The sequence below is a fragment of the Coloeus monedula genome (assembly GCF_965178545.1).
Source record: "Coloeus monedula genome assembly, chromosome: 13".
NCBI classification, from domain to species: domain Eukaryota; kingdom Metazoa; phylum Chordata; class Aves; order Passeriformes; family Corvidae; genus Coloeus; species Coloeus monedula.
This window is the reverse complement of record NC_138793.1, coordinates 11731071-11754802: the sequence shown is the minus strand read 5'-3', so window position 1 is coordinate 11754802 and position 23732 is coordinate 11731071. Positions and strand designations below refer to the sequence as shown.

Genomic DNA, 23732 nt, shown 5'->3' with positions numbered 1-23732 from the left:
TTATTTCCAAAACAGACCTGACTGATGAGGAAACAACTGATGTTCAGTGTAAGAACAGCCAAACGTGTCCATAATGACTTCAGCATTCAGACCTGTAACAGCCAGGGCACAGCTCATGGGCTCACTACACCTCTCTCACATAGGGAGAAGCTTAGGGCAGAAACAAGACTGCTTGTTTGCATTTGACTGCGGCCCCAGAGCAGTATGTGTGGGATAGAAGGAAGAACAAAGCCTATAGGACTCATTAACACAATCCAGTTAAAAACAATTACCTTCCACTTGTAGCACTGGTTTTGAACACAGGTGCAACTGATACAAAAAGTCATTTTAGCCACTCTGTATGAAAATGTTCCTGCCTCTTTGTAGCCACTAAATCTAGTAATAACCTTTCAAAGATACCCTGTAGTATCTCCAGATAGTTGTGAAAGTTGTTTCCTTCATTGGTTGAGATTCCCAGATCTTCTAGAGAGATGCTTTTATTAATTGTTAGTTGCAGCAAAAACAGTTTTCTACTTACAGCTCCTCCTAACATTTCAAAAGGGTAAAAGCTCACTGACCACAATGGCTATTCCACATTTTTTCCTCATCCCAACTTTTTGCAGAGATGAACCCACGGCGTATTCTGTGACAAGTCAGTGTTGCAACACAGCAACCCCCTGAGAATCTCAAATCATAACTATGATCCAATACTATGGTTTTCAAGAACTCTTGTAGAGCCAAAATACTGCTGCGGCTGCTCTTCACTGTCTAGAACAAAGCAATATTCTCCCAGGTGGAGAAATTCTGAAGTTAAGAAGTTTGGGGCCATTCCAGCTGCCACAGTGACCTATCAATAGACTTTACTAATACTGTTTACATTCAAAATACCACCACTGTGTTCCTGGCAGAGCCACAGTTAATAATGCTTTCAGAATACAGGTACAGTGTATTGCCACATGGAAATCTCTGTTCCATCATCCCAGAACAAAGTGTAGAGATGAATAACAGGTATAGCACAAAGGTCCTGTATCAAACACTACCTGAATTTCTCTGAATTCATTAACAGTGTGTAAACATTACAGTGATAGCCTCGCTCATTAAAAACCTAAGAGGTTCAAAGTTCCTTTGCTTGTCTCACTTAAGTGGGTCCTTATCTTCAAAGACAGTAATTCGCAAACATTTTCATTTTCAAGTTTTGCTAGTAGAATAGCTGGTGTTATTTCTATTTATCAGAATAAGGTGATAAATACTTAGCAGACTAACTTTGTTTATAGAAATCTTTCAATGTGAGTGGACTTCTGAAATTAAGACCAAAGTCCCAATATAGTTATGGTAAAAATAGGACATAATTCTGTTCCTCTCTATTCTTTAGACTTCCAAGAGAAGGATTCAGACAAGAGAAACAACTTTTCCAAGTATTCCACTATCTACCACTTTATTTCAACTAATTTTTTTTCTGAATGAATAAATTACATTGTCAGCCATCCTGGTTTTCAGCAGCAAAATACTCTCAAGCTGCCATTACATATCCACCAATAAAAATATTCCTGTGCTGTAAATACATCTGTCAAAGCCTGTTTGTTCACCACCACTGGAATAAAGAAACTAGTTGATATCCCATCACTTCTCAGTGGCATAGATTAAATTCATGACACAACAGTCTGGACACAAACACCAATTTATGTAGTAGTTTTTAAATCAATGTGCAAATCTCTATGAATTCCACAAGGGAAATAAAAGAAACCACATTTTATTTCAAGATTTTTGACCATTAACGAATATTGCCTGGTTATCTTCCAGACACAAAAGCACCATTTCTTGCCATCAAACACTGTGGGGCTAAAGAAAGAAAAAATGAATGACTCATTAAGTTTACTACCCTGCAAAATGCCTCTTTGCTTGAGACACAGATTCTCAAGATCCACTTTACCAAACCTAAAGTCTACTCTTTCACTAGTCATCTGTGTTAAAATTTTAAGTTTAAAGCAAAAGATAACAAAAAACCAAGCCTAAAAGCAAAAATAACAGAACTCTGATGATTTTCAATTGCATCATCAGTGATCACTCTTCTAAAAAATAGCCCCATGTTACCTACACCAGTGCTGGCCATGTCTGTGATGGTCCTCAACTCCATAATCCCATAACCACGGTAAGCACCAGCAATGCTGCTTGATCTTTTATGAATTGTACTTTTAGAGTGAAGTCCTCACCAAAGGTATTGTATTCTATCACCTGCTCAGTAGAGATTTCTAAGTCATCTCTAGACTCTTTTTATTACCCTTGTTCATGTAAAAAAAGCATTGTAAAACAGACTTCCTGATATATTTTTTTTCACTTTCTGGAAATCTTACAACTCAACCTCTAACAGCAAGTGTACAAGAAAGGCATAAAATCAGCGCAACTGTGGAATGTTGGGGTAAAATGTAAATGGGGTGGTTGGATCTACTATCACTGCATTAGGATCCCAAAAAGAAAGGGTCTTTTTAGGGGAAGGGAAAGAAAACATGAGACACAGATAAAGCCATGTTTTATCCATCACCTGTGGGGAGGCTGGGGGTGAAAGAAACAGCTATCTTAAATAGTACTAAGAGTAACTATGTAATAAATAAAATTATCAAGTTCATTGCTGACTATTCTGTAAAATGACCAATTGAATCTGCCATCATACCTGGTGAGTAACATCATCAACAGACACCTCCACTATTCCCTGTGGAAGCTGCTGCCCAGTTCTTTCACTCGTAGGAAGGAATTGTTGCAGTGGTCCTGCCCAGTCCCTTGACTATGCTTATCTTTCACAAGGGAGCAGAAATGGGACGCAGGGCACATAACACACAGACATTTTTCATATGCCACTGACTGGCCGATTATGGGTTTCTGTGACCAAATAACAAGCTGTCATCTACAAAACAGTTTGGATGGCATGTGAAATATTACTAACATGCTCAAAAGCATGTTATACATTTTTAGATTTTGTTAAGCACTGCACACTTACTGAAAACAGAAGAACGAAGGAAAACATGGTCAGGGCTTGGCAGATAAAGTAGATAACAGATTTACAAAACTTTAGAGAGCACTCAGAGCAGAACATGCTACCTACACATTTCACACTACGGAATACACGAGGCAAATTACCCCCCCTTCTACCAGGGGTCAGTTATTGCAGCTGGGTGTGCACGTCACCTGCTTGGAATCAGCACTCCAGTTTACTTCATGCACTACTTTGTGCTTGACAATACAATCAAGACATTAGAAAGTGTACTATTTTTACTATATCTTGTAATTTATACTACAATTAATATAATTGTATATACATACAATATGTATGTGAATACATAAATAGAAATTATATAATTCCTTATGACAACTAATATGCTCACTTTTGGTCACCATCATCAACTGTTTAGAAAGAATGGATCTTATTGCATTTCATTTTTATTCATAAAATGTAAGGCTACCCTGGTTTGTAAGAATCAAAATTATAAAATATTGTATGACAGAATAGAATGTTTTACATACTGAAGATGCACACTGCCATACCCCCAATGGAACAGGCTACAACTGCTAAGTAATTGAAGATATCACTGAGGATACAGCTGTCAGTGCAGCCATTTCCACTAATTCAATTGTCAGCCAACATTTTTGGCAGCAAATGTACTCAGCTTAATAGATTTATGTAGTTTAGTTGTGTATAGGTGTAGTCTTCATTATCTTCTGCCTGTTTGCCCATCTTATATTTACAGAAATTCTTCAGTGCCAGCTTCTAAAAAAAGTCTGACATTTAAAAAAATGTTTTTACTTTTTAATGAAAACATGAAATGTGCTTTTTATTCAGTTGTACTCAGTTCTCCACAGTACAAGAGGAAACAGGTATGAGCTGTCTGTGTTTTAAACTACTTTGTTCATCCCACAGAAGAACCACTGATCGACACCCCATGCCTGTATGCTCATGACCTCTAACCCTACAGTAGTGCTCACCTTTTATGAGCAATGTTAGCCTGCAAGCTAACAAAAATGCCAAGTTAGGACTGCTTAGTATCCTTCATAAACATAATACAATTCCAAGATACACAATTAAGTTTAAACAGTCATCATTGTCTTTGTTCAAATGAAAAGATTCTAGTAACAGATGGCAATGGAATTAAAAAAAACCTCCAGACTCGAAGACAGTTAACTTATCTGTTAACACAGTAGTTTCAGACCTAGTAGAACAGATTTCTCCAGCCAGCAGCTTTACGTCTTTACTGTTAAATTTTACATCCATAAACAGTTATGTGGAAGAACATTAAAGGAGGAAAAAAAATCACTTCTATTTACTAAAATCAGTAAAATTCTGCAGAGAGAAATTAAAATCTGTGGTTATTCAATTAGGTAAAAAAATAATGAAATGGTTGAATAAGTATTGCTTAAATATATTTAGCTGTTAACAAGCCAAGCTTAGTGACAACTTCTGAAATATTATACAAGCTCTATGACTTGAAAGATCACAGAACTGATCCATCTAAAAAGAAACAGACTATAAAGGAGGGGGACTTTTCCCCCCAGTTGAACCAGTTCCCTCTTCTGAGTCTCCACAAATCATACTGCTAGCACATGACAGGACTGCAGAAGGAAAAGACCTATTTAATTCTATCATGGATAGTGGAAATATCTTAGAACTACAGCCCAAACATCCATTCCTTCTGGATGAGTTTCAGCATAGCATACAAATTTTTCTCTTTATTCTATTTACAGTGCATCTACTGTATTTTAAAAGATGGTAGGTATTTGGTATCTCAACTTGTTTTTTCCTAATTATAACATCTACCTGCCTTCAATAAGTTTTCTTTAAGAAGTCTTAATGCATCATTGAAATACAAGGACATTTATATGTCTATTTAAGATGCACAGGAGGGGAAAAAAAAGGAGGGAAGTACTTTCCAATCACTTACCGGAATATAGGAGTGTGACCAGGCTTCGGTTTGTTCCAAGTAAAGTGCGAAGGAACAGAAAGAAATTGGTCTCCGGGCAAGTCTTTTTTCAAGGTGTGCTGAGATCCAGAGCAATCATCTACCGCAGTTTCAAGGGATGATGACAAGTTACCTTGCTCTTCAGGACAGATATCTATTTTTCCAGATAAAGTGGCAGTCTGATCCTCTGAGGTCTTTCTGGTTTTTAGAGGAATATCAGTCTCTGTACAACACTGAAAGGGTGAAAGGCCAGAATTAAGGCCTTGTACATTATGAATGGAAGTGTTTAGCCATGTGTCTTCTGTTACACTTCCTCTGGGAGAATGGCCAGGTGATGGAGTTGGAGAATGGTGAGGAGAGAGAGAACCAGCATAGCAAATCTCAGCACTAGAGTGTCGTCGTTTCCCACAGGGGGATGTAGGTCTTGATGAGGGCCTTGATGTTGGTCTAGGGCTTAGCCAATTTTCATCTGTAATACTAGTTCTAGGAGAATGGCAGGGGGACTGTCTAGGTGACAAGGCATGCCCAAATCCATAAGGCTGCTGCCACGTTTCATCACTGGGACCCCTCGGAGAACCACCAGGTGATGCCAAAGGAGAGCCAAGGGTAAATCGAGCAGCTGCTTCATTTAGCTCTGAGTCTACGTCATCATAAACATGGGAAATGGATTCACAAGAGGAAGCATCTGAAAACCAGCTCCTGGATGAAATGCTGCTGGCAGGGCTCGGACTAAGGGATGATTCCCTATACGATGGCTCAAGAGGAAGATAGAGATGGTCCCGGGAAGGCCTTTCCATATACTCATTTTCTGTGCCATTTGTGTGTAATTCATCTTCACTGGCCTCAATCCCCTGGTGACAGTTGGGTGAAATCGATGTGATTTGAATGCTGGGGCACTCGAAGGGCTTGGGTCCACCTAGTGGACTGTACTTGGATTCTGGTACCTCGCAAGTGCCTTCATAGTTCTTGTGACTCTGAAGTCTTGTAGGAGGTGTCAGAGGAGAGGAGTGAGACTGCAGTCCATGGCGAGGAATACAAATTGGCTGATTGACAGAGGATGATGGCTGGTCTACATTAAAGATATATATGGACGCACAGTCATCTGACTCAAGATCTGAAAACAAAATTTAAAAAGAAAAAAAAGTAGTAAGAGTCAGAATGCAACACTTGGAAAAATGCCATAAACAAAATCCTTTGCTTCCCAGATATGGGCTGTTATCAACATCCTAGACATTTCCCACTACTCTAGTTACACAAAATAAAGCTAATTCTTAATTTTAAATTTTCCCCAGTCAATTTTACAGAGAAATATGACTACAGTATGGTTTTCTACCATAAATCCTGTTCTCAAGCAGATTTCACAGTTTATACACATCTTCTTCAGTCATTGAAAATATATAAACAGAAAAATGGGTTGAAATCCTGAAAGGATCTAAGCCTGAACGCTCAGTTCCAACTTCATCTTTCATAACTGTATTCCACTTTAATAATTAAACATTTTTAATCAAAAATCATTAAAAATTCATCTTTTTGACACAAATAAGGCTAAGGTACTTTCTGCAAGCCCAGTCAATACTTACAAGCACCAGAACATCACATACATAATACTTATCTACTTCAACAATAGAAAGCACATTTTACAGTGACTCAAACTTGAATGAAGATCATGAACTTATAAAAACATTCAACCAAAAGAGCCCTAACAATGAATATTATAAAAGATACTATGAAGAATCATATTCCTAAGATATATTTTTTGTAGCTTAGAAAACTCTCAATTGCCTATGCTAAATAGCATTTTTCAGTGTAGTCGCGTGAAGTTTGAGCACAAGTTGTTCAGCAAAATAAGGCAAAACAAAATATTCTCAGATCTCACTAACTTATCCAAAACACAGGAAATATTCCAAAGAAAAACAAACTGAGAAGGAGTACAAGTCCTGTTAACAAAATCAGCAACTTTGTCTTACAGAACTGAAGCAGATTTTCTTGCCCCACTTCTCAATATTGAATTAACTGCCAATATGAGACATTTGTCTGAAACGAAAGTAGAAACCAACTTTTTTTTTGTATTTTGTAGCCACTGTGATTCCACTCTTGTTTCTTTCCACTTGTAAATGGGGTCTTCACTCTTTAATTTTCCATAAATCCAGGCTAGACGACATTAACTGCATCTCTTGGTATTAGGTCTTTTTTTAAAATTATTTTTATCCTGACTATCAGCAGACTATTAATACTAGTTTTAAAATAAATGGAGTCTCTCTCACAATCAGTTAAAATATCCAGACAGGAAGCTATGTATTTTAGACCTTTCCATGATGAAAAAAATTAGTTTGTTAATGAAGTCAGACTACTATCAGTTTCACTAATACCAATCAGGTTAATATTAACTAAAACAGAAACAAAACAAAACACCAGCTCCTCACAGACAGGGAAGCATTTCCAAATGAAGAGAAAGCACATTGTTACCAAGGAATGGACTACTTTCCTCAGACTTCGTTAAAAAAAAAAAAAAAAACAAAAAACAAAAAAGAAAAAGCTGACAGTTCATGGGCAAGGAACAACTCTATAAGAAATCTATTAAAGGAGGCAAACTGCATTTAAGGAGTACCTAGTAATATTATAAACACTGTGTGATTTTTATATATATTATGGTTATCCATATTATATATCATTAACTACAATTATATGTGTTAAGAGCACAAAAAATCAGTACAGGTTTATTTCTAAATATGCACACACCGAAAGGATCAGGATTCTCAGGAAGGCCTATTGCATGTATCACAAACAACTAACACCCTCACTACCAAAACCACATTTCCCTGTCCTTTCACTAGGGTAACAAACATCTTTTAAAACATTAATTCAGAGTCTTTCTTTTTGCTCTTTTCCATCACAAAACATGAAATGCAGACAGCAGCTGGTTATAAGTTTTCCACATCTATTAGTGTATTAATGTGCAAGATCACTGTTGTCCGTTTCCTAACTCAGTATTAATAAAAGCAAAGATCAAGGGAAGAAAAAGGCAATCCTAATAAAGGCTACTATCCAGCTTATCAAAACTTAGAAACAAAACAGTTACAGCTACAGAATTTTTGAAATAACAATAAAATTGTTTTAGAAAAACAGCAGTTGGAAGTCTTCAAGCTCTGTGTGTAACCATTTACTGTCACTAATGGTTTTAGGAACAGTAGCAGCACACTGTTTGCACTGAAAGTCTCACCACTGCAAAGAGACCTATTTTTCTTGCACGAATAATCAAGAAATCTTAAAATATTTAAGACAACTTCTCTACTTTCGGTGTCACAGGGATTTACAAAAAGCAGACATATATTCAAAATTTAACTTTCACATGGCTGAGGTGGAGAGATCAGACTGCACAGAATTACCAACAGCAGCTGGGAAGAACTGGAGAAGAGATGGAGCAGACAGGAGACAGCACTTTTTTGACTCAGGCTTCTTTGGTCCTTCTCCTGACAAACAATCTCTCCTGAATTTGGCACTGTGCTCTCCTGTTACCCCTCCCCAGCCGCACATGCACACACACAAAAAACAGGAAGCTAGAAAGCTAATGAATATCCAATCCCAAAAGCACACCTAACAATGTGAACACAATATGGTTTGAAGTCTAAATCACCCAAACCATTTTCAGACACAATTGATAAACATGTAGATTTATTTCAGTCTGCACACACAAATCCTCCCCTTTATAGTTCATGTGTTAAAATAACCTGTTAGTTGCACATAAGAAAGGACAACACTAAGACCTTTACAAATCATGTCATTAATGCTACTGGATTATTTACCAGTAATATTTTTTGTCCTATTAAAGACTGCAGAGAATCCAATCTTGAAGAGCCCTCTAACTTACCTTAAAGAATAGTAAACATACAAACACAAATACAACTTGGGGGGAAAGAGAAAGAATGAAAAAAACTTAGGTGATAACCCTTACAAGAGAAATAGTGAGAATAGCACAAAATAAATCCAACACAGGGCTTCAAGAAGCAGAGGGTAAACAAAGGGAAGTCTCACAATAGGCAAGTGTAAGGCAAAAAAGAGTTATGGAGAAGCCCAAGGGAAAAAAATTGAGTTATGGAAATCTGGTTACTTAATAGGAGAGCTATTACATCCAAACAATCCTATTGGGGGAGGAAAGACAATAAAGAAGTAAAGTTGGCCAAGTCACGAGGCCATCACTGACCATAAAATATAAGAAAGCACTCAAGAACAGAAACCAGGGCAGATAAAGAAGGTAGAGCACACAAACTACCGCAAGCACACAGGGGCAAGATGTTAGATAGGACAGACACAGCAAAATACAAGGACCACGAGAAGTAGTGCCATTCACATCAAAAGCCCATCAGGACACTGAAAAGGCAGGTGTGCTAAATCCTTTTGCATTAGGAAGGACAACAGAATAAACTGGTAACAGATAACGGCAATACAGAGTAAAGAAAACTGGACGAAATAAAAGGTTAAAAAATACTGGAGAATTACGGGCCAGTAAGTTCAACTTCAGTTTTAGAAGTAGTATTAATAGTTTATTTGTTCCAATAAGCATTTTAAAGGAGACAAAGAAACAAAACAAGTCACTGTTTGCTCAGAACAAACCACGGCAAACAAATTTTGTTTTACGATCAAAGGAGATCTTCTGGATAAATGGCATAGAAAGAAATTCAATTTTGTTTTTACTTACTAAGTCTTTTAACGCTACCATGCACAGAGAAGCCATGAGTCTTTAGAAACTTACTGAAGCCTTCTTCCCCACCCTGCTGAGATCAGGTTCACTACTGAGGGATCACAAAAATGAGCAGATGCTCTATATTCACAGTGTATAAGCTAAACAAAGCTGCAGACTTTCATTGTAACCTTACATCAGGCAACTGTGTCATCCATTGTCAATGAGAACCAGAAGATTGCTCATTTTGAATGTACATTTGCTACTGTCTGGAAACAGACGTATACAGAAGCTCCTGTTCAGTATTAAAACAACGCTGGCTCATCCCTTACTAAGCTGCTAACTACACTTCAACATAAGCTGTCTAACGGGGGAATATAATTAAATAATATCCAGAACAACTGCTTCAAAAGTACATTTTGCTTGCTACTTGGTGTATCAGAGTGCATATTTAGGACTAGCAATGCTTGCCCACCAGTTGTTCACTCCTCAATGATGTATTGGCACATGCACGTGTGCAGCTGTGCACTCAGCCAGATTTCTCCAGAGAAGGAAGGTCAATTACTATCAAATGTCTGAACACAAGCCCTGTGCCAGAATTATCCAAACTATTTTATTATTCCAAGTTTATAAGCCCATAAACAATCATTTTCAGACAATAGGAGTTGCTGTAAGGTATGAAGAAAGTGCAACATGACCTAGGTCTTACAAAAATACTACTGTGAAAACAGGTTCAAGTAATCAAGTCCTTTAAATAGCATGAGGAAAGACCTGAACATTGACACAGACATATGTGTTCTCAGGCAAGTCTGTCTCACAAGCTTTAAAAAGAATGGCCAACTTTTCTGTTTTCCAGTCCTGTCATGACAGTTACCATTACCTCTTTCTGAACACAATAGTTACAAAAATATTTGTAAATAAGGACAAAAAGCATATGTGGCTGTTTTTTTATTTCATTATTCTGCAGGTTTGCAGCAGTTCATGTATTTCTTGGGATGAAAGAGGACTCTTAATCTTCACAGGGAACACAAAATAGCCAATAATCATAGTTTTCCTTTTGTGCACTTAAAAACATGACTGATCAGAGTTGTTCTTGGTACACTACCACACTAAAACTTTATAAGTGGATGTTTAACTTCAGTTTTCCATTACAAGCTATCAGTTCTCCAGAAACACTTCCTACAAGCTTAAACACCAACTTTAAAAACCCCACAACCCAAAACTGAAACACAGCAGTGTATTAATTTATAAGGAGTACAACTGACTAGTAAGCCAAATATGGTACCAAAAAAGACTAAATTGTGAAAAAAATTAAGGTAGCAGGGTGGAGTAGGGGGAAACACATCCTTCTAGACCAGACTTAGCAATACGTGAAGCAGTATTGCAGGCAAGTTTAAGTTTTTAGAAAGGGAAGATTTATGACAACTCATTTTATGAAGCAGTTCACTCTCTTCGATGGTTTTGTGCTCTGTTTCATGGTCATATCAGATTATGCAAAAAAGGATAAAAATAAATTTTACTTTTGTCAATCATGCATGCCAGAGGCAGTTCTGTTGTGCCAGTCACAATTTCACTCATTTTCTTTTGTTAAGCAAGAATACTGGAAATGTAGAAGAAAAATAATATCAACAGGGAGAGCTCATCAATGAGTCTTTTCCAAATTCTAGTCTGGATAAGAATTCATTATCCTTGCTAGAAATACAAAAGAATAAAGAAGATGCACTAGTTTAAGCAGTTTAAGCAAGAGAATAATCCAGTATATCAAATGTTTACAACTGACACTGACTAAAATAAGAACATACTGGCTCTTGGGGTGTAACTACACCAAGTTTTTTCAGCAGCAACCACCCTCCCACACACCTTCACACACAAAGGGGGAGGGGAAATGAGAAGAGAGGTTCTTCTAACACAGATGATTTTGGCAATCATATTTACAGTGCACTAACACCTGTATATACACAACTGACAGAATGGCAAGCTTTAGGACATGGGGGAAACAAGCAACAGGAACTGCAGGTGTTTGCTAGCGCTCACTATCAAATAATGTAACATGCAACTAAATAAACCCTTAGGCCACAGCCTGGTACATATTTAAACTAGAACTGTTGTCCTAGTGTACCTCCACCTTCACACTGAAGTAATGAAATTAAGTTTAAAATAGGGAAAGAACAGCTTTGAGATACATTGATAAAAAGTTATGTACAAAGCAGGTAAAGAATTCAACTTGTAACTGTAAGATTCAACAAAAATTAGTCATTCTGAGTTCAGTTACAAAACAGAAAATAGCAACCGGAAGAGCTAAGCAGTGTTTATACCTGTGCCTTCTCCAGCTCTCCTGCTATTTCTGGTTGATTATGAAGCATGTCTTTAAACGATAATTTTCTAAAGCTTTTGGTTCAGTATTTAAGGATTATTCATTAATACTCACAACAGGTTAAAAAAAAAAAATCTACTAGATTTAAAAACCTCCAAGTTCTGTGGGCTCCTCTTTGGTTCCTTTTTTTAATCTGTGGCTATATCATTGAAGAAGACATGGTATTTCACTGCATAATAACCTTGTAGACAAAACAGAAGCTGCTGCCCTCCAGTTTGAGGAAGCCTCATTTGTCAGTCACTGTCAGATCACAAGTCAGCTTAACATGACCCAGCAGTTCAGAGATATTAGTGTACAGCCTTCCGGAAACAGCACAATACATCAGCGCAGCAGGTACTATCACACAGTATGAGCAGCCTTTTGACACTGCTGTTCTGAAGATGAATGATCCTATTTTATAGGATCAGCTGAGAGAGTCTGCAAAAGGACTGCAGCCCTGCAATCCCAGAGCATTTTAGATGTGTAGGCATGGGACCTGACAGAAGTCTGATCACTCCCAAAGTGGGGTGCTGAGCCTGGCCCACTGGAAGTAGACTGAGCATAAAGGTAAGTGAGAAGACTAGGCAAATACTGAGCGAAGGGAACAAGGGAATTAATCATGCGCTGTAGTTGCCAGCAGGCCAGGTTTGCCTAGATTCTTGGTATTGTGGGCCAATTTACCAAGCACAGCTCTTCCTTTGTGGGGACAAAACCAACAGACTCCATCAAAAGGCTCACCAGTTATTCAAACAGAATGACCTGAAGTCCTCACCTAACTCAACTCCTATATGGATGCCTTAATCACCAACTGACTTCTAATACAACAACCCTGCTCACAGCAATCTGATGCCCTATACAGAGACACTGCCAGTTTACTGCTCCACTCCTGAAGCAAGCACTGAGCAGAAGCCAAGATTCCAAGATCAGAAGGTGTAAGTAGGGCCATATCAAAGAAAACAGACAGGAGTGTGCAAGACAATGTGTATTTTAGTTTACAGGAGAGTATGGTGACACAGACTAGGGTCTTTGTGAAAACTGGTAGAAAAGGAAAGCAGTAAACCAAGGCAAGATGTCTGAGTGGGGAGCAGTTACACAGTGGAGGGGAGACTGAAATGGAGGCATCCCCTTTCTGGTTATCAAACAGAGCACAACACAGAGACTGAGAACTGGTATCGATAATATCTGAACAAACTTGTTTGGGAACTCTTCACACCTCGGCCAAATTACACTGTACTTCTGCAGCTGGCCTGCGTGACAGAGGGGCAAACCATTCCACAGCAGGCAATCCTACCATATAGATAACTCAGTATTTCAAGCCATTAATTATTACAGCTTTTCACCAATATTTTATAATACAGCTTAAATGTGGACTTCAGCTGCATCAAACTCAAAGGCTGTGTACATCAAAGAACTGTAATGAGCCAGAATGATAATCTGAAACTGCCTTGTTTTCCCATCTGCTCACATGAACGTAGCATCAGAAACACCTTGAATTCACTCTGCTAGACTGATACAGTAAAAGGCAGAAACAGCAATCAGCCAAATGAAAAAGAGGAGGCTGAAGCTGAGCACGAATACAATTTTTTTCAGCAAGGTTCAGAATGATGCCCCAAAATACATAGATGATATTAGCATGCCTCATGACTGTGCCATGTATAACTTTGCATCTCTTCCCAGAGTCCTAAACAGTTTATGTTTATTCCAGCAGGAGTGGAGGTATCACCACATACTGTACATCAGCCTAACCTCCTGCCCTCAAAACAAAAAGCTTGGCAACTTGATAAATTACACTGATGAAATACAGAGACTCTTAGGCAATTTAAGGAAGCTATGCAAAATACAAAACGTTGACAGATTTTCTCAGTAGTTCTTTGGCTTAAACCATGTATTTCCTTGCGGCCTTGTTGTTTGAGTACAGTTATTTCAAATGACTCTGTTAGAGCCTTTTGTAATCAGAGTTACTGAATCGCCTCATCTCCTTTGTGTCCTTGTCTTAGGGAACAACTTCTAAAGCATCTAAAGATACACATGAGTAGCTATACATCACCGTGGATATTATTACAGGCCATTATGCAGCCATCAAAGCAATGAATCATTGTCACTAACAGTTAATAAATGCAACATGACTGGATTAGCAGTTTGTCATTCTGTCACACTTTCATTTTGGCTATGAAGATACAGAGGGCTACTCTGTAAAACAACTTTTGTTACAAGGTAACAGTTTCTGCCCGAGCCCAATCACAATCAGTCATAATTCCATTCCCTCTCTAGCGCAGAACAAATACTGCTTCTCTAAAAGTATGTTAAAATCATCTTTCCATTTTTTCCAAAACCATTAAAAAAATTAAAATCCAGGATTATAAAAACATTTCTCACAGCATTTGTTTCCAAAAAAAAATGTTAGCAGCCACTAAAACATTAAGACTCTCATTAACCCTCTGCACCAACCTGCTAAAAAAAACCCCCAAAACAATAGAAATATTTAACTCCATTCAAGAATTTTTTCTGTATTAAAAATATTTCTCATTTTTAGAGTTACTTGAGTTACTAATCTTCAAAGTGCAGCGTGAGAAGGCATTTTTAAGCATGCAATTCCTATAAATCTAAATATTAATATGAATAATATGATTCTACATTTCTGGCATTAATAAATTAGCAGTAAGTACTGCTGATGTTTTTACCTACAAACATCTTTCATGCAACCTCAAATTAAGTTTTTGCTTCTGCTTTAAAAAAAACCCACCAAAATCACCACACAACACTAACTTGAACCACACACAGAGTTCTATTTTCATGAATTTACTGGTGAAAGATCATGGGTTTGTAGTCAGATCCCCAGGAAGTTCATTCTTCTCTCCTTCCACCAGACCTGCAGTGCTTCAGATTCAAATTCATCTTCCCTGAATGACTTTGAACAGTTCTACCATTTTTTTATGTTCTCTTTTGCCAGTATTTCACCAGAATCCTTACAGATGGGTATACTAAAGGTAGAAGAGAATGCTGGCTTGTTAATAAGCTTGCTCCTGCATTGCAGTTTTACTTAGCCTTACTGATCATTTCACTCATCTTAAATTCCACTGTCATTCGAACCCCACATGGCATGCCTGGACAAATGCAAGGACTTGGATGTTGTTTTACTGGCTGGGCTCACTGCCAAGTCTGCTCCACGTACTTCTCTGGCCCACTAGGGCAGCTTGAGGCAACAACTCCCATATTTACGTTATTGCTGTGAACAGCCAAACTGCTGCTTACTATTGACCCAGGCCCCATCTACTTGAATTTATTCCCTCTCATTCACAGCAACATTAATGAGCTGCCTACACTTCAGGTGGGATATGACAAACTGCTTCCAGCTGGACAATACAGACCAAAGGAATGGGACCGTCATGTTTTAAGTAGAGGGCTACTTTTTACTTTGGAGAAAGAAAGAGCTTATTTCTAATTTTCAGAAATATGTAAGACAAAGCACTAGCCCAAATGCTTTTGCATCCTAACCATCTCCCATATCCCAAATCTCAGGATTTGTTTCCATTTACACTCTGCCCACAATTCAAATGGGAGGGAAGGGGACAGAGAATGACGTGCAACTACGAATTCATGAACAAAATAAGTGACATTTTGTCAAACCAGGGACCTTTTTCAAATCCCTGCATTACATAGTGACTCACTACCTAGTGACTCTCAATGCACTATGTAGTGATCAAAGAACCATACTGCCAAAACAGAAAAGTTACTAAATTAGATTTGCTGCAACTACAACTGCTTCGCAACACCACACAAAAGATTTTGGCATTTTCCCAGAATGGTCTCATCCTGGTCAAGCTTCATTCAAATAGGCAAGATTTCATTTATCCAGAATACTGTAAAAAAATCACAACATATTCAAACATGTAAGCTTGCCAGGATTACCATCTTAAACTCTTAATTGCCAGGCAATTCTTGACTCCATTTTCCTTTGTCTCTTCCTCAGTGTTCCTCTAAGTTATCTTGAAATCACAAGACCCTCTGTTTTTGGTCAGATGCAGCTGTTTGGTTTTCCCTCCTCCCCCCTATCAGCAGATTATATAACCACAGACTATATGACTGATTTGTATTGTGTCCCTGTGTGTCAATCTTTTACATGCAGATATCAGCATCCACTAACTTGTAAAATAAAATGATAGTAACTCAATTTCCTGCAAGTGGTGGTTTATCACAATACATTTAATACTCAGTTATCTAATACATAAACAAATAGGTCTGTTAGAAAGTGTCATTTATATTTAAGACAGAAAAAAAAGAAGTGGATTCAAGTAACTTATCCATTCATTCCTTTGTTAAAGTTGCACCAACTGATCATATTCTTAAGCCACATGAGCACACTTTTGTATAGCAAATGTTAACAGGTCAACACAGACAGCTGTATTTATACGGATGGCTCTAATCATGCATATTAACCAGTTACCATCTTGTGCAAAGACTTTCTCTCCTACCCATTTATATACATGACCAAATCTAAACAGAATCAAAATATTTAAAACAATAATAAAACTTTAAGTGAACCATACAGGTGTGCAAGACAGCCTGCTAAAAGATGTCTCAAGTTCCTCTTACTCAGCTAAGGAAAGCAAACTTTGCAACAGTTCTGGACCAGCTCTATGTGAAGACAAAAACGAACTTCTCCAAGAGCAATCCTCAGTCAACTCACACCTCAAGTTCACAGCTACTGCCAGCATCCAGCCCTTAATTTTCCACTCAATCTAATTATAAGACTACTCTCTCTTTTTCTACCACAACTTGACTTTCTTAAGATTAATTACCTTAATCACGATCTTGGGGAAAAGAACAAAAAGTTCAACCACATTGCAAACTCCCATCAACAGCTTTGGCTGTTTTCTACTCTCTACCAACAACCCCTGACAACAATATCAGTCATGAATACACATTTAGGAAGGGAAAAAGGGTACTTTACATATTAATGATCAAGGTAAAACTACAAAGACTAGTATTGTGGTGGTGTTTCAGTACAAATCAGTGGCTTTACGCCTTCTACAACAGATCTAAATGAAACTATGTAGCACGTACATAGTGCCAGTTTTGCTACAAGAGAACTCTGCCTAGCTGAGGGAAAATTCAGCACCCATCATCACTTCAGAGCACTTGGTATGCGGGCAGGAGACAACTGCTGAGCAGCCCAAGCAGCTCCTGGATGCTCATCGAGAAAGGTCAGACATGAAAACCTTCAAAAGAAAAGATCAGGTATTACTCTAAGAGTCACTATAGCAAAATATGTATTCTAGTCATGATATCCAGTAACAAACCAATAACCTAACAGCAGTCAGCTAAAGGAAAAAAAATCTCAAAGGAGAACAGGAGTAGAAGTTATCAAATCAATGAAAGAGTCAAATCCACACATAGTGTCCATCCATCCAGAATGAGGCTGCAGCTCACAAAGATGTTTTGAACTGTCACTAAATACATCACAGAATTGGGATATTTTTCAAACTCTTCAGGAGAAGAGTAAGAGAGATTGTAAGATTCATTTGTAACAAGATTACTAAACAGTATTACTTAACCAGATGTTAAGTCACAGGAAATATGAAGAACCCCTTTTCAGCTTGTTTCATGGTTTCCAAGAAAATAAAACAAATACTATGATCCTGAAGACCAAGGAGGGTAGTTTGATCAGTTCTTTCAAAGTACTCGTATTGTGGGAAAGCAAATAAACAAAATCAACCAAGGAAGATTACTTACATGGCAATACTAATTTCTCCTTCTCTACTTCATAACCCAAGAACAAAAGGTGGAAGTTAGGGTGAAACTCACATATTACTCTGTTTCACTGGGTAACAAAACATTAGCCCCTCTTGAGCTCTTAGAATACTTAATCAGAAATAACAGGAACATTTTAGACAGGATTCTAAACAGCAGCATCAATAACTCATATGTCGGAATTTCCTAAGTAATTAAATAATTCATTTTCTGAATACAGAACAGTTTCCAGCTTCTATTTTTAAGTTAGTCCCGATTTCACACACCAATAAGTAATAGCTTTGCATGATACAGAACCTTACAAGATCCTGAATTCCCAGTTTAGTATTATATACTTCAAGTACAGCTTTTACCTTGTAAAAGTTCATTCTTTAAAAGAGAAGATGAACCACTAAAATAAAACTTCAGCTAAAGAAAATATCATAGCAACTCATATTTGCTTCCATTTTGCGAAGTTCGGCATTTAAAAAGCATAACGTGTCCTCAAGCAGTGTGAAAAACTCAATGCAGTTTAATTGCTTAATAAATTCTAGACAAACTTCCCAAAATTATACTGAATAGTATTGCAAAACTGGTGGTGGTGAAGGGAATGGGGGCATCATTACAAAAGCATTCAAGCTAAGTTCAATTATTCAAGTGTCACATATTACAACCCAAAACTCTCTTCATCAAGAAGACCAAACCAGGTGGCACATCAAATACGGTCACTGACAGCTGCATGGCAATCTATTTTAGCAGCCTGTAGAGGACCTGAACATAACTGTAATGCACATGCTGACTTAGACACTTCAAATGCAACTGATATAAGCTGGCACGATACAACCAGATGCTACTGCAGCTACCCAAAATTTTGCAACAAAGACCACACCAAAGAGATTTGGTTCACTTCAGAGTGATCTGTAGCATCACCTTTGGGCACTGCAGGCTTGAATTTCTTGGTCATAAAAAGATGAAGCTCACCAGTACCTAGAATGGTACTAAACACTTTTAGTGCTTAACACTAAAAAACCGAAGTGACAATTTCTTTGTTCTTTGGGACAAGAACACTGAACAATCACAGAAACAGAAGGCAAGATTTTGCAGACAGTGCTCAGTACCTAACGTCCACTTGAAAGCTGAAGAGCTTTTGAGAGTCTTTAATTTAGCAATTACCTGAGCATATTTTTATCTCCACTCAAAAACTACAGGAAAAGGGCTACCCCTTTAATTTCAAGCCAAGAATACTGCAAAGATTGCAGTATTACACTAGGAATTTAAATCATCTTCACACCATCTTTCATACATTCTCTTCTGCAGCAGGAACTACAACTTTCAGATCAAGCAAATAAACACTACTGTAGAACAGGGGTCTCAAGTCCTGCCACTTAGCACAAAACTAAAAACGTAATAACTAAAGATCCCAGCTGATTCTTACTGTTCTTTTAATATTATAAAAAGGGTAATCTACTGCCTGGCACTAGCACTTCCTTAGTAGTTCAGATATTAAAAGTATTTCAAGGAAATTAAAGAATAGCTCACTTTTCCTTGCTTTTGATTATAAATCAGTTAAATATAAACATGTAACTGTATATACTTTCATGTGCACATATATAAAAGAATAAAATCCTCACAACACTAGAGTAGTCTCAGCATAAAAGACACAGAATTAACATATATTTCCATGTTATTTGCACAAGAACTTAGTACCAGACACTTTTTCATCAGAATGCCACTCTCAAACTTCTAGAGATAAAGCATGAAGGATCAGAATGTGTTTTTAGGTGTTCTCCACGATCATGGAAAACTTAGTAATTTTAGTATTATTTACTTCAAATTAAGCAACTTTCCCTGTGACCTACTTGTTTTATTATTAGCATACATTTGAAAAAAAATACCCTTATGCTTACTTTGCAGCACAGCGGATACCACCACCAAAGGAAGTGATATGGGATTATGAAATAGATGCTTTAGGGATCTCTAAAAACTTTTTTCTTTGTTCATATATATTTAGAAGAGGGGTAAGGGACAAAACAGATTTCCAATATGGGACCTCTCATATGAATTCTAGTTCTTCATGTGTAAAATACATGGGCAGAATTAACAGATGAGCCCTGGCAATACTTTTAACAGAATACATGAAGACAGAGACCTACTCTAACCCTTCCCCCCGAAGGCCACATCTGTGCACAGCAGGCGAGATCATCTCCAGAACTCTACAAAACAGTAAAATTACTTGAGTTTCAGATGCAGATGCAGGATTTCTTACTGAAAGCTACAGCAAACAAATTAGTTCATGGTCCAAATATCACATTTTAAATTTGACATAAGAATAGTTTTGACTTATCAAGCATGGAAAATTCTCTGTATTCAGAGTAATATCTGAACTGCTTGTTAAGGAATGCTACCCAAATACAAATATCATAACAGTGAGTTGATACCACACTAGTATTTCCAGTTTTCTGAGCAACGTGTTCTTATTCTCATCTATCATCAACAAAAGGAACATAGTTTCAGTTTTATGTAAAAATAATAGAAATGGGGGTGTCATAATTATTTTTATTGTCATTTGTTAATATGTTTTCCATTGTTTTCATACAGTACTGTAATGCATTTATCTAGCTTGCAGAATTCAGGTCCCCTTCACAAAACACACCATCTGCCATTCCACTAAGATGGAAAATAGGCAAAGAAAATCTTCCCTTATTGAAACGAATCTGCAAATTAAATCTGAGCATCAAGAAAGTTAGGGATTTTCTAAGAAGTTAATCTCGAGTTTTCACACACAGACTGTATCAAACAAATTTTTTTTCTAATTAACTTAGGCAGACAACCGAGTCAGAGAACGAAACAACATGGCTGCATCATTTAGCCTGGATACAGTAATGTTTCAGAGCTATCTTATCATCTAACACTTAGACATAAAACAGCCCATTACCAATTAATACTTATTTCAAGTAGGTTAGAAAATAAAGCACGCAGCCATCAAACTCTGGTACAGCTAAACAAGGCACAGCTGGCCCTTCTTGATTCTTCACACCATAATTCTCAGGGAATACTATGTTTTCTGCAGTTTAAAGAAATACGACTTTTTAAAACAGGATTTCCAGGCTCCAATACTACAAAACAAAGTAAAATTGAAGGACTCTGAGATGTATGCGTGTATCTGTACACACGGACCCAAAGGGCCATCACATCTCGACACGCGGTGTTCGCCCATGCACACGTACACAAAGTCTGCAGGAACACACTGGAGTAACTGGGATGTTCTATATACGGGGAACACTTCGGTTGAAACTTCTCATCGCAAGAGCCCGAACACTGCTCTGGTCCAGCCCCGTTAACACTTTGCTGCTCTATGCTCTGTCCCTCACCGGCCCCACCGCGCTCCCCGGGCTCGGGGGGCGTGAGGCCACCAGATCCAACCCGGGGCCTCTTCCCCGCCGGAGCTACCGCGCCCGGGACGGCTCCTCCCGCACGACGCGAATTCTTGGGTTTCTTTTCCCAAAGAAAGTTGTTACGGCAGGGAGAGGCCCGGCCGGCCCGGCCCATCGCCCCCTGAGCCCCTGCGTCCCGCGGGAGGACCGGGAGCGGCGCCGGGAAGCGGCCGCGGCCTGAGGGACGTATGGACGGCGCCGCTCCCCCCGGGCTGCCGCCTCCCGCAGCGGCGGGGCCGGCGCAGCCCCCGCTGCCCTCCCCGCCTCGCTCGGAGGAAAACAGCAACACGACCGACCCCCCCCCGGCCCCGGGGCGCACCTGCGGGCCCCAGCGGCGGCCCGGGGCCGGGCTGCCCGTCCTCGCCGAAGATCAGCCTGAAGTCGAACTCGTCGGTGGCGCCGCAGTTTGCCGTAGTCATGGGTTTGGCCGGCGAAGCGCAGCGAGACCCCGTTGCCCCTCAGGGCCGCGCCGGGTCCTGCCGGGCTGCGCTCGCCCCTCAGGGCCGGCGCATAACACCGGGCGGCGGAGGGGCCAGAGGGGGAGGCGGCGGCGCGAGCGGCGGCTACAGCCCCAGCGCGAGCTCCGGTGCCCGGGCGCTTCTGTCACTCAGGGTGGGGCGGGCGCCTACTCCGGGCTGCGGCTGGACCCGCCCCCGCGCCGCGCCCCGGGCAGCGCCCCCCGCCCCGGCCCGCCCCGCCGGCCCCTCCCACCGCCCTCCCTCTGTCCGTCCGTTCCTCCCGCGGTGACGTCGCGGCACCGACAACACCCCGTAACGGCCGCGTGCCGCCGAGGGACTGCAGGGAAAGCCGCCTCGCCCCGCCCCCCGCGCCGCGGGGCCTGCCGGGAGTTGTAGTCGGCGGTCGGCGCCCAATCGGACGTGGCCAGCGGCGAGCGGGGGGCGGGGCCGCGCGCGGGGCGCGGTGCCACGTGTCGGCCCCACCGCCGCGAGCGGCCCCGGCCCCGCTCCCGCTCCCGCTCCCGCTCCCGCTCCCGCTCCCGCTCCCGCTGTGTGAACCCTCCTGCAAAGCGCAGACGGCCCCACGTGAGACCAAAGGAGCAGAAATCCCTTGCGGCGTGCGGAGTGTTACATTCTAAAACACCGCATGTGAATAGGTGGTGCTCTTGGCACCAATTAATGACTCGAGTAATTAGGTAGGATGGCGTAAGCTGAGGAATGTCGCTTGGGTAACAAATGCTGGCTCCAGGACTCGAAGCTGTTTGCTACTTGCCTTCTGGCTCAGTGGCAATCAAGCAAACAGAACCACAGAATATTGAGTTGGAAGTGACCCAGAAGGATCCCCAAACTCCTGGGCCTGCACAGGACACCCCAAGAATCCCACCATGTGCCTGAGAGCCTTGTCCAAACACTCCTTGAAGTCTGGCAGGTTTGGTGCTGTGACCACTTCCTTCGAGAGCCTGTTCCAGTGCCCAGCCACCCTGCTTGCACTGTGGCACTTCCTCATGCACTTCACTTTCTGGTCACCACAACTGCTGCACCAAGGCCGTAGAACTGTGGGGGATTCGCCTTCGAAACCAATCCCAAAAAGAATTTTAAAGGATGGAATAGTGTCTTCATAGTCTTGCATTTTGTGAGATCTGCATCTAAAAGTTTTAATCATAAGGAAACTAATTAAAATATTCCTTAGCAATGTATGCCATCAATGAAGGGAGCCCAGCAGTAGGAAGAGCACAGAAGCTTCAGGATACTCTGCTTGCATGACAACATACCATAATCTATCATTTTGCCTTCCACTAAGGTGGAAAGACAAAAAGAAGGTCAAAACAAAATGTAGAATTTAAGCTATTCTTGCAGCAGGAGCATCTGTTCCCTGCAGGACATGGCAGTATAGAAATGGTAAGTGTCCTGATGTGTCTGGAATTTGCAGTCTAAGAAATCATAGAGCAACTTAAGGGGAGCTTAATATGAGTACTTGAGTTCTGTGTCCAGTTCTGGGTCCCTCACTTCGAGAAAGACATCGAGGGGCTGGAGCATGTCCAGAGAATGGCAACAGAACTGGTGAAGGGTCTGGAGCACAAGTCCTGTGAAGAGTGGCTGAGGGATCTGGGGGTGTTTAGTCTGGAGGAGGCTCAGGGGAGACCTTATCACTGTCTACAACTTCCTGACAGGAGGGTGTAGCCAGGTGGGGGTTGGCCTCTTCTCGCAGGCAATCAGCGACAGGAAAAGAGGACATGGTCTTCAGCTACGTCAGGAGAGGTTCAGGCTGGACATCAGGAAGAATTTCTTCATGGAAAGGGTTGTCAGGCATTGTAATGAGCTGCCCAGGGAGATGGTGGAGTCACCATCCCTGGATGTATCCAAGGAATGACTGGACATGGCGCTCAGCACTCTGGTTGACAAGGTGGTGATCGGTCAAAGGTTGGATTCGATCATCTTGGAGGTCTTTTCCCACCTAAATGATTCTGTGATTCTATTCTATGGTTCTAACTTAATGAAAGTCACTGTGTGCTGTGGAATTAGTAAAATATTAACCCTTAATACATATGATCTAGGAAGATTTTAGGTTTGTGCTGAAACTTGAGCATTGATGGAATTTAAACTACTACTCACAAATAGATAAGTTTGCTTATAGACAGTTATGTAATACTCAGA

General features: G+C 40.1%; 1 protein-coding gene across 1 annotated transcript in view; it reads right to left on the bottom strand.

The window, feature by feature from the left end:
• The window catches only part of NFATC3 (nuclear factor of activated T cells 3), a gene marked incomplete at its 3' end in the record, with an annotated part of 53717 nt that extends 32038 nt beyond the window's left edge, over positions 1-21679 (bottom strand). The window contains 2 exon segments of the mRNA XM_082290160.1: positions 4908-6039; positions 21440-21679. Of these exon segments, the coding sequence (XP_082146286.1) occupies positions 4908-6039; positions 21440-21539 (1232 nt within the window). The 5' untranslated portion in view covers positions 21540-21679.
• Between the last annotated feature and the right edge of the window lie 2053 nt (positions 21680-23732).